General features: G+C 44.4%; 1 protein-coding gene across 1 annotated transcript in view; it reads left to right on the top strand.

The window, feature by feature from the left end:
- ACOXL (acyl-CoA oxidase like) overlaps positions 1-12,394 on the top strand; it is a 456,283-nt gene that overhangs the window by 209,499 nt on the left and 234,390 nt on the right. Inside the window, exon 11 of the mRNA XM_040351094.1 lies at positions 5,886-6,002. Within this exon, the coding sequence (XP_040207028.1) occupies positions 5,886-6,002 (117 nt within the window). The remainder of the gene's footprint in view (positions 1-5,885; positions 6,003-12,394) is intronic.

Genomic DNA, 12,394 nt, shown 5'->3' with positions numbered 1-12,394 from the left:
AAAAAATATAGCACAGTGAGGAAGGTTTGTGGTCCAGGCTTATGGGACAGTCAAAATTAGAAGCAGCTTGCGTTACACTAACAGTGTAGCACAAGCCGACGGGGACTCTTTCTGTGCTGCCCCCCTGCAAAGTGCTGCCCTAGGCCTTGTTGGCCTAGGCCAGGATGCAGCGTTGGCTCCACCCCAACGTGGAACCTCTGCTTATCTGCCTCCCCCATAGCTCATCAAAGCCCATAAAGCTTGTTCACAATCAGATCACAGGTTGGAGGCTGGGAATTGATCTGTTTTTCCATAACTGTTGTAGAGAAAATTGGTGTCATCATCCTGGCTGTGTGGTCCGACTTACTTTTTCCATCAGAAATTCCGACCTTGTGTATGCCCCATCGGAAAATCCAATGAATTCCATCGGAGTTTAGAATTCCGATGTGATTTTGGTTGAACAAAAGTCCGATCGTGTGTACGGGGATTAAAACCATTCACATATAAATATTTCAGCTCTGCAGCTAGCTGTTTGCCTGGAGTTCAGCTTTAAAAAAGTCTGTAGATTCCTAAGGCCTCTTTCACACGGAGCGGATCCGTAATTGATCCGATCCGTGTGTGTCCGTCGGCTCAGCGGGGATCCCCGCTGAGCTGTCGGCGGACAGGGCGGTCCCTATGGGGAATCGGATGAATACGGACCGTGTGTCCGTATTCATCCGATCCGTTCTGCCGGACGGAAGAAAAATAGGGTTTTCTTCCGTCCGCAAAAGAGGATCTTTGCGGACGCGGATGGTTGCTGACGTTAGCGGATGCATCATGCGCTAACGTCTGCAATCCCATAGGGATACATTACAAGTCTGTAAACGGACTTGTAATAAACGGACCGTTCGTCCGTACGTCTGAAAGGGGCCTAAGGGACAAGCCACATTTCTCTCTATGGTTCTTGGAGCCACGGACCACTAAATATCTTCCACATTCTGCTTTGTCATCCTGACAGCCTATAACTGCAATGCAAACAAGTATCTGTCCGCACACCAGATACAGATATTTGAACTTCCGTAAAATGTTTGTTAACTCTGGACTCCTTGTTCCAATACTTTGTAAGATGCAATTTGCAATATTTACATTAATAAACTTTGATTGTGAAAAAAGATATTTGAACTTCCAGTAAACTGGCCACTTAGCTGTCACAGCCGAAACTAGAGCTAGCCGTACACTGAGTGAATTCCGTCCAGTTCCTAATGACATTCGATCAGTGGGTGGCCCTGTCGCCACCACTCCACCCACATCGTTCAATTGAAAGAGCTGGGTGGGAAATTGGAAAATTGTTGGCCGAACAATGCCGGCATCCAATCAGATGCAAGCACTGTCCAGGTATTCTGACAGCCAGCTGTGTCGGCTGTCAGAATACAATGGTCACAACAGGATATGTGTGCATCCACACGGTTTAGCATGGATGGAGGAATCTGTTAGCCCTGCAGGCTGAACGAAATAAATCTGTGGGTGTATGACTAGCTATAGTGATTGAAAAAAAGGTAAATAACAATACAATCCACTACAAGAAAACACTTGAAAAAGACGCATTCAGTTAATGACACACTAAAATCCAGAGTTAATAGGAAGTTACAAGGTTAAAACTCCAGTCTAGACCGTATCCTGTAGGATTGCCTTAAAAATACAGCCCCAGGTCATATTCTATCTCAACTAGTAATTATTCCAATTGCATTTATGCAGTCTTGAAAATAAATTGTCTCCTTAGAAACACATAAAGGTAATATTGTTTTGGCAGCCAAGGGCCCACAGATAATTACCTGCTTTGTACTTTGTATTTCTTATGGTGAACTTTAATAAAGTAATTAAAGTACACTGGTACATGTAATTACATGTGAATAAAAAGTACTGTATACAATGTATACAAGTATCAGGAGTCATGTGATAGTGTAACTCTAAAGTAGCGGATTGTCATTTATTTTGTTTGTGAGGTAAAACAATTCATAAGCATAGAATGAACATAAACGGTAAATAGATCTGTGCAAACAAAACTGCTTCATGCACCACAAAATCTTTAGTAAATGTTCGTTACATCACCACTTGTGTCATTTTATGGTTTATTTTAGGTTGGTGTACATGAGACTCATGCTCCTCAAATCTTTGCAAACTTAACAGCATCTAGTTTATAAATATTCCTGTAAAGTGGTAGGACATTATTGACCATCCTTTTCCAAGCACTAAGGCCCCTTTCACACCAGCTCATCCGACCATGATCATCTGCCAGCTCAGCGGGGATCAACAGGGCGATCCCCACTGAGCAAGCGGATAAGAACGGTACGGAGATCCTCACGGGATCCGTACATCTGAAAGAGCCCTAAGGCGTAGAGCAGGGGTGCCCAACCTTTTGAAGGCCGAGGGCCACTTAAGCGACTTAGTAACCAGTCGCGGGCCACAATGAGCGGAGTGGGCAGATGACAGGTCTGTGTCCAGTCTGCATATGCAAAACAGACACAGCCCAATCTACTCTAATAATGTTTACACTTATATAGCCCCAATTACAGCGATGCCGCTGTGTCTAAGCGCTGATAATGGTTGTCATTATTACCCAACTCAATGGTACTCATTTTACCAACCTCGGAAGGATGAAATCCCTGCCGGGATCAAACCTGCAACCCTTGGGACACAGGCAATCACAGACTGCTGCAAAGGAGCATTAGCCCCCTGCGCTATCTTACCAGCTTACCAGTACACTGGGCCCTCCGATCCAATCAGATAGAAGGGGGCAGATTCATTTCTGTTTTTTTAGCGGATTGGAGGTATAGGCAGGTGTAAATGGACCCTCTAATCACCTGCCGCTCCATAGAGGTGATTAGAGGGTCCGATTGGGTCAGACCGATCATGTGAAAGGGGCCTAAGGTTGCTTTTACACTGATGGTCTGCGGTCTATTGCAGCGCAGTGTATCTATGGTTTTCCCACCGGTTAGCTGCACTTTGCCATAGACGTCTATTATATCCTGCAGGTGTGGTGCACTTTCTGAAAAGTCGCTTGCTTCCTCTACCGCCGGTTTCATTTACAACACTGATGCTCTCGGATGGCAGGTCGGCAACCTGCAATCTGGGCTTGCCAACCAGCCATCCCAGAGCAGGAGGTCGCAGGCCACATCAGAGGGCTCCGCGGGCCAACTGTAGCCCCTGGGCCACTGGTTGGGCACCCCTGGCATAGAGCCTCAGAATTTTTTTATTTCTTCATCAATTTAGGTCAATATGTATTCTGCTACTTATTTTTGGTAAACAAAAATCCCAATAAGTGTATATTGATTAGTTTGCGCAAAAGTTATAGCGTCTACAAATTATGGGATATTTTTATGGATTTTTTATTTATTTAACTTTTTTGCGAGTAATGGCGGAGATCAGCAATTTTTAGCTGGACTGCTACATTGCGGCAAACAAATTGGACACATAACTGACACTTTTGACACTTTTTAGGGACCAGTGACATTTTTACAGTGTTCACTGCTAAAACAAATGCACGCTTACTGTACTAATGATACTGGCAGGAAAGGGGTTATTATCAGGGCGATCAAAGGTGTGTCCCTAGATGGTGTTCTCTAACTGTGGGGGATGCGCGTTGACTGGGGGAAAACAGACATCCTTGTTTCTGCACAAGATCTCTATTTTTCCATCTGGCAAAACGGCAATCTGCCTTGCTTAATAGGTTTAAATCTCCTCAGAATGATCGACGGGTCCTGGTGAACATAGCGTCTGCCGGACACACTGATTGGCTCACGCTGCCGATGAAAAAAATCACAAACAAATACGTGATTTTGAGCTTAAAGCGGGAGTTCACCCGAAAAAAATGTTTTAACATTAGATTGATGCTCATTTTGTCTAGGGGAATCGGGTAGTTTTTTTAAAATCGAAGCAGTACTTACCGTTTTAGAGAGCGATCTTCTCCACCGCTTCCAAGTATGGTCTTCGGGACTGGGCGTTCCTATTTGATTGACAGGCTTCCGACAGGCTTCCGACGATCGCATACATCGCGTCACGAGTAGCCGAACGTCGGTGCGGCTCTATATGGCGCATGCGCATCGACGTTCGGCTACTTTCGTAAAATCGTGACGCGATAGATGCGACCGTCGGAAGCCTGTCAATCAAATAGGAACGCCCAGTCCCGCAGTCCATACCCGGAAGCGGCGGAGAAGATCGCTCTCTAAAATGGTAAGTACTGCTTCGATTTTAAAAAAACTACCCGATTCCCCTTGACAAAATGAGCCTCAATCTAATGTTAAAAATTAAGTTTTCCGGTGAACCTCCACTTTAAAGGCCGCCCTTCCACAGTATATGTATGTGGGGCAGTCCTTAAAGGGTTAAAATAATCACATTTCGTTTCTTTGAATTGTTTTTATTTATTTTCTGACATGTTGGTGTTATATCTTTCACTTGGATGTAAATACAGCTGGATAAAACAAAAAGGGCGCCTGTCTTCATTTCAGCCTGCAAATCAACAAAAATGTGATTATTTTAAAGCGGTTGTAAACCGCATACACTTTTTTTTTTTTCCCCAAACCTGCAATGCAAAAGGCATAATAGGCTAGTGGTCCACGCCGAGCAGGATGTCATCTTGCTCTGGCGTGTCTTCCGGGTATCGCCGCTCCAGCGCTGTGATTGGCTGGAGCGGCGATGACGTCACTCCCGCGCGTGCGTGCGGGAGATTTAAAATCGGCAGGGTCCGGCGGATGCCGGTCCTTCAGCCGTGGATTCCCCCCTGCGCCGCCCGCATTGCGGGGGGGAATATCTCCTAAACCGTGCAGGTTTAGGAGATATTCTCCTTACCTACAGGTAAGCCTTGTTATAGGCTTACCTGTAGGTAAAAGTCCAAATAGTGGGTTTACAACCACTTTAAAGGAGGGTGTGCTTCTTTTCTATACCCACTGTAGTAAATGGGAGTTCAGCTGACTTTGCCCAACATTACTTGTCATATCCCACTCCACATCAACAGAGGTAGTATCTAAATCACATTACAGTCACAGCATTAGTCAGAGTGAGAGACATGGTATTTTTTCTAATGCTGAACATCTTTGTTTGTGTAAAGGGAGGTGTTTTCTTCTCTATGGAGAGCACAAAGGTTCCCGTTTTTTTTTCTTCTTTTTTTTAAATAACAAACATGTCATACTTACCTCCACTGTGCAGCTCATTTTACACAGTGTCCCTGATCCTGGTCTTCTGGGGTCCCTCAGCAGCTGTCTCGGCTCCCCCCCCGCATCAGCTGACCCCCTTCATGGGAAGCTCTCTCCCAAGGGGGTTAGCTTGCGAGCGCGCTCTCGTGATACAGCCGGCGGCTATAGCCGCCAACTGTATCACTCGGCCCTGCCCCCCCAGTGCGCCGCGTCATTGATTTGATTGACAGCAGCGGGAGCCAATGGCTGCGCTGCCATCTATCAACCAATAAATGAGCCGAGAAGCCAGTGTGTCACGGTGCGGGACTTTCGAGGGGTCGGGTAAGTAAACGGGGGGGGGGGGGGGCTGGGGGGCCGATAATCCTTGGATGTTTTTTCACCCTAATGCATAGAATGCCCTTTAAAGATTGTGATACCCTTTAAAGATTTTGATACCCAGTTACCACTGTACACAAATGGGTCCAGACTCAACAGTGTGTGTCTGTTTTTGGGTCCTCTTGGCCCGGTTCTATATGTCCACAAGGAATAACACATTAGCCTCTTCCCATACAGGAGTATAACTGACCACAGGTCAATGTCTTTCAGCCATCTGGACAGTTGTCAGACTCTCCTCCTTGAACATGAACTTCCTGTTTGTTGATGTGGCCCTTTCCTATGCGATAGCAGTAGAGCCTCCTATGGATTTTGTGTTCTTGTTGTACTTATTTCCATTTAATACAATAATACTTTGTTTTCCAGTCGGAGGCAGTTTGGCCCGAAAGACAGAGAGGAAGTGAAGATAATTGAACATCAAACCCAACACCTACGATTGATGCCGCATCTGGCTACAGCACTGGCGCTGACATTTACCAGCAGGTATTACTGAACTGTTTTTTTGTTTTTTTTGTTGGTATAGAGCCACATTTTCTTTCCATACCAAATGTGTTTGCTTTTACTTAGCTTTACTAGGACCATGCACTAATTTGTTTCTTGAATTTATCAGCTAATATGTAAATCTGTTGAATTTGTAAAGCCCAAAATGTTTTTGATTGTTTTGGATAGCATAAGGACGGGTTAAACCCCTCTCAGGTTTTTTGCTGTCTGTGTCGTGGATTTCTTTACACTTCCTATGCTGAATCCCCCTTTGCATGCACTTTAAATTAAGCATATACATTGTAGCAATACGTACTCTCTCTTTTTCTTCAGTTATAAAAAAAAGCCTCATACACACGATCGCATTTTCCAACAACAAATGTGTGATGGCAGGGTTTTGGCAGAAAATCTAACCGTTTGTATGCTCCATCGGACAATTGTTGTTGGAAATTCCGACAAATGTTTTATAGCATGCTTTCAAATTTTCCAACAACAAATGTGTCTTGTCGGATTATCCGATCGTGTGTAGACAAGTTTATCAGAAAAAATAAATCAAAAGCACAAACATGCATGCTCCGAACCAATGCTAACCATAAGACTACATTAGCAGAAGTTGCCCAAAGGGTGGTGCTAAAGAGCTGAAAAGCCACAAAGTTCTGTGTATGTTGGCTGAAAAAGTTCTGCCGTTTGTATGCATACCAAGTTCACGGCCAACGCCCTTTGCACAAAATTCCACGGATTTGTCCCATGGAAATCTGATCGTGTTTACGAGGCTTAAGAGGCACATAAGGGCTGCCATTGATTATCCTTTTCTGTATAGTAGATGATCATACAGATGATTTCCCTTGGATGTAAGCTGTTTGCGTCCAGGGATAATCATCTGTCCCTAACCACAGGTAATTGCTCAAAATGCAATTACATGTTGTAGCTGCTGTCAACCTCTTTTTGCTTTGTACAGGTTGAACACCCACAAATGTCTACAAGCACCTGTGAATCCAGCCACAGGAATGCACTGGATTCTTACCGGAGCTGGAGTTAAAATACCGTGAGAAGGAGGCCTTTTATACTGACCAAAAGACAAACAAGATAAAAACAGGGAAGCAAACATCTTCTGCAGTAAATCTTTTAATGAACTAAGTAGGGCTGTTGCTGATCAAAATTTTTGTGTTCGATTAATCGATTTTTTTTTTATCGATTAATCGACTAATTTCGATTAATTATAACGCACATACAGATCCAACTACTTTTAGCTGATCTCCTTGCAGGCTGATTCCCAGTGCAGCTACCAACCACTGGAAAAAGGGATAGCAGGATACAAAAAACACACAGGCAGCGCTCGATGGGAATAGCATTAAAACTTTTATAGTCTTCAAGTAGGTAACAAAATAAACATTGCACTGGAGATAAAATCGATGTAGCTACATAAACTGTAAAAATGGTGCGAGTAATACCAAACGGTACCAAAAGCAGTCATAAAAACATGTATCTAAGTATGATACCGGTATAAAAATATGTACAACAATGCCACTGCTGAATCCAGATGAGGAGGGGTTAACATCAGTCCGTCGGCATGTAGATGTCCCATGAAGGGAACTATCACAACTCCCAGTGGATGGCAGTAGAATCCCAGGTTGATAGAGGGAAGTGATAGAGGGAAGTGTAACAGCCCTTGTGTGTGGCAGATAGTAAAGTCCCGCTGGCATGCAGATATGAAGGCACAGCAAAGGAGCCCTTCAGATGGACACGGCAAGCCCCGCCAGTGTCCGTGAGGTCACGAATCTCCGACGGAACTCCCTGAAGGCCCAGAAGCCGGCGGAGAGGTGAGTACCAATCAAAAGAATTTTGATCGATCAAAAAAAATTTGATCGATCAAAAAAATTAAAGATTAATCGATTAATTAATAGTCAATTTCCACAGCCCTAGAACTAAGTATTCAAATTAACAATGGTTGCACTCACATTTTTCATAGATTACAAGTGTATTGAATGCAGCCCCATCTTGCTGAAGTTGTGAATTGCTCACATCGTGGACAGTGATGTGCAGTGATAAATCAGCATAAAGTTTAAGGGCCGGATTCAGAAACAAGATACGACGACGTATCTCCTGATACGCCGTCGTATCTCTGAGTCCGGCCGGTCGTATTTATGCGCCTGATACAGAGAATCAGTTACGCATAGATATCCCTAAGATCCGACTGGTGTAAGTGTCTTACACCGTCGTATCTTAGGCTGCATAATCACGTTGGCCGCTAGGTGGCGCTTCTGTATAGTTACGCAAGGAATATTCAAATTAGGTATTTACGCCGATTCAGAAACGTACGTCCCGCCCGCGCATTTTTTTACGTTGTTTACGTTAGGCTTTTTTCGGCGTATAGTTACCCCTGCTATATGAGGCGTAGCTAATGTTAAGTATGGCCATCGTTCACCCGCCGAGTTTAGAAAATTTTACGTTGTTTGCGTAAGTCGTTCGCGAATAGGGCTGGACGTCATTTACGTTCACGTCGAATCCAATACGTTCTTGCGGCGTACTTTGGAGCAATGCACACTGGGATATTTTACGGACGGCGCATGCGCCGTTCAAAAAAAACTTCAAAAACGCGGGGTCAAGTAACATTTAACCACTTCCAGACCTTAGGTGTTTTTCAGATTTGGTGTTTGCAAGACTAAAACATTTTTTTCTGCTAGAAAATTACTTAAAACCCCCAAAAATTATATATATTTTTTTTCTAACACCCTAGAGAATAAAATGGCGGTCATTGCAATACTTTTTGTCACACCGTATTTGCGCAGCGGTCTTACAAGCGCACTTTTTTTGGAAAAAAATCACTTTTTTGAATTAAAAAATAAGACAAAAATAAATTTGGCCCAATTTTTTTATATATTGTGAAAGATAATGTTACGCCGAGTAAAATGATACCCAACATGTCACGCTTAAAAATTGCGCCCGCTCGTGGCATGTCGTCAAACTTTTACCCATAAAAATCTCGATAGGCGACGTTTAAAAAATTCTATAGGTTGCATTTTTTGAGCTACAGAGTAGGTCTAAGGCTAGAATTATTGCTCTCGCTCTAACGATCGCGGCGATACCTCACTTGTGTGGTTTGAACACCGTTTTCATATGCGGGCGCTACTCGCGTATGCGTTCGCTTCTGCGCGCAAGCTCGTCGGGACGGGCGCTTTAAAATAATTTTTTTTTTGTTTTCTTATTTATTATTATTGATTTTATAATTTTTTACACTGAAATAATAAAAAAAAAATGCATCACTTTTATTCCTATTACAAGGAATGTAAACATCCCTTGTAATAGAAAAAAGCATGACAGGTCCTCTTAAATATGAGATCTGGGGTCAAAAAGACCTCAGATCTCATATTTAGACTTAAATGCAATAAAAAAAAAAAAAAAAAATTGTCATTTAAAAAAATGACAACAAAAAAATTGTCTCTTTAAGGCCGGGTACTCACGACCAAACATGTACGATGAAAGCGGTCCGTCGGACCGTTTTCACCGTACATGCCTGCCAGAGGGCTTCTGTACGATGGTTGTACACACCATCGTACAGAAGTCTACAACCATCGTACAGAAGTCCGCGCGTAAACAATACGCGGGGCGTGGCCGCGTCGTCGCCGCGACGATGACGCGGCGATGACGCGGAGACGTGGGCGGGCCTGCCATTTAAAGGCTTCCACGCATGCGTCGAAGTCATTCGACGCATGTGAGGGACGGCGGGCGCCTGGACATGTACGGTAGGTCTGTACTGACGACCGTACATGTCCGAGCGGGCAGGATTCCAGCGGACGGTTTTAAAACACGTCCACGAATATTTGCCCGCTGGGAAAAGGCCCGGCTGGGAAATGTTTGCTGGAATTCGGCCCGCTCGCGCCTACACACGACCAAACATGTATGCTGAAACTGGTCCGCGGACCAGTTTCAGCATACATGTTTGGTCGTGTGTACGGGGCCTTAGACGCTGGGCGGGACTGACGTTTTGACGTCACTTCCGCCCAGCAAAGCTATGAGGACGGGTGGGGGCCATCTTCCCCTCACTCGAGTCCTCACACACTGGGCAGCAGCATCCGATCTCCTCCGCTGCTACCGATGGCTCCGGTAAGCGGCGGAGGGCGCGGAAGAGCGGCGGGAGGAAGGGGCTCTCTCCCGCCACCGATAACGGCGATCTTGCGGTGAATCCGCCGCGGAGACCGCCGTTATCGTTTACACGGCCGCCCACTGAAAAGATGGATACCTCGCTTCTGGCAGCAGCTGCTGCCGTTACCGAGATATCCATCTTTAAAAACAGGACGTACATTTACAGTGGGCGGGTCGGCAAGTGGTTAAATAAAACACGCCCCCAACATCCACATTTGAATTAGGCGGGCTTACGCCGCAACACATACGTTACGCCGCCGTAACTAAGGGCGCAAGTTCTTTCTGAATACAGAACTTGCGCCCAAAGTTACAGCGGCGTAACGTATCGGTGATACGTTACAGCGGCGTAACGTATCGGAGATATGTTACGCCGGAATTAAGATACGCTCAGGTATCTGAATCTAGCCCTAAGTCTCTTACTGCAGACTCAGGCTGAAGAGAGGCAAACAATGCAGCTTTATTCTGAGCTCAGCTGTACATGAATCTGCTGTTCTGGCCTCTCACAGGTCGCTCCTACTGTTGGGTGGACGTGGCTTGATCCATGTTCACTTTGTTTCCTCTTGCTTGTCTCTTGCTCAGATCCAGTGCATTCCCTTTTACATGGTAATCAGAGACAGCTGCAGAAGACTGCTTCAGTTCTTACCAAAGATTTGGGACAATATTTGGAAACTCATCAATAAATGTTTGCTCAAATTTTTTTTTGTCACACTGCTGGTGGATCAGGCATGTAGCGCAGACAGTATCACATTTTTTTATGATTTGGCTTATATACTGGCCAAATGGGTTCAGTATGAGTTGAGTCACTGAACTGAAACAAATATGCATATCTGTAAAGTCAGACATTCATAACAGTGCCTTGGAAAAGTATTCATACCTCTTGAAATTTTCCAAATTTTGTCATGTTACAACCAAAAAGCAAATGTATTTTATTGGGATTTTTTGCCAACACAAAGTGGCAAATAATTATGAAGTGGAAGGAAAATGATAAATGGTTTTCAATATTTTTTACAAATAAATATGTGAAAAGTGTGGCGTGCATTTGTATTCAGCCCCCTTTACTCTGATACCCCTAGCTAAAATCTAGTGGAACCAATTGCCTTCAGAAGTCACCTAATTAGTTAATAGAGTCCACCTGTGTGCAATTTAATTTCAATGTAAATACAGCTGTTCTGTGAAGCCCTTAGAGTTATAGAACCTTAGTGAACAAACAGCAAGGAACACACCAGACAGGTCAGGGATAAATTTGTAGAGACGGTTAAAGCAGGGTTAGGTTATAAAAAAAAATTCCAAGCTTTGAAAATCTCACAGAGCACTGTTCAATCCATCATCCAAAAATGGAAAGAGAATGGCACAACTGCAAACCTACCAAGACATGGCCGTCCACCTAAACTGACAGGCAGGGCAAGGAGAGCATTAATCAGTAAAGCAGCCAAGAGGCCCATGATAACTCCAGAGATCCACAACTCTGGTGGGAGAATCTGTCAGGACAACTATTAGTAATGCACTCCACGAATCTGGCCTTTATGGAAGAGTGGCAAGAAGAAAGCCATTGTTGAAAAAAAGCCATAAGAAGTCCCGTTTTCAGTTTGCGAGAAGCCATGTGGGCACACAGCAAACATGTGGAAGAAGGTGCTCTGGTCAGATGAGACCAAAATTTTACTTTTTGGCCTAAAAGCAAAACGCTATGTGTGGCGGAAAACTAATGTTTCACATCACCCTGAACACACCATCTCCAACGTGAAACATGGTGGTGACAGCATCATGTTGTGGGGATGCTTTTCTTCAGCAGGAACAGGGAAGCTACTCAGAGTTGATGGGAAGATGGTTGGAGCCAAATACAGGACAATCTCAGAAGAAAACCTGTTAGGCCGCGTACACACGGTCGGTCCAACCGATGAGAACAATCCGAAGGACCGTTTTCATTGGTTGAAGCAGACTGATGGTCTGATGTGACTACACACCATCAGTTAAAAAACCGATCGAGTCCAACGCGGTGCCGTAAAACACAACGACGTGCAGAGAAAAATAAAGTTCAATGCTTCCAAGCATGCGTTGACTTGATTCTGAGCATGCTCTGACCAGTTCTCTTCACCTTCCAGCAGGACAACCAAGCCTAAATATACAGCCAGAGCTACAATGGGATGGTTTAGATCAAAGCATATTCATGTGTTAGAATGGCCCATTCAAAGTCCAGACCTAAATCCAATTGAGAATCTGTGGCAAGACTTGAAAATCGATGTTCACAGACACTC

This window comes from Rana temporaria, chromosome 4 (assembly GCF_905171775.1).
Source record: "Rana temporaria chromosome 4, aRanTem1.1, whole genome shotgun sequence".
Lineage (NCBI taxonomy): Eukaryota > Metazoa > Chordata > Amphibia > Anura > Ranidae > Rana > Rana temporaria.
This window is presented reverse-complemented; position numbering and strand designations above follow the sequence as displayed.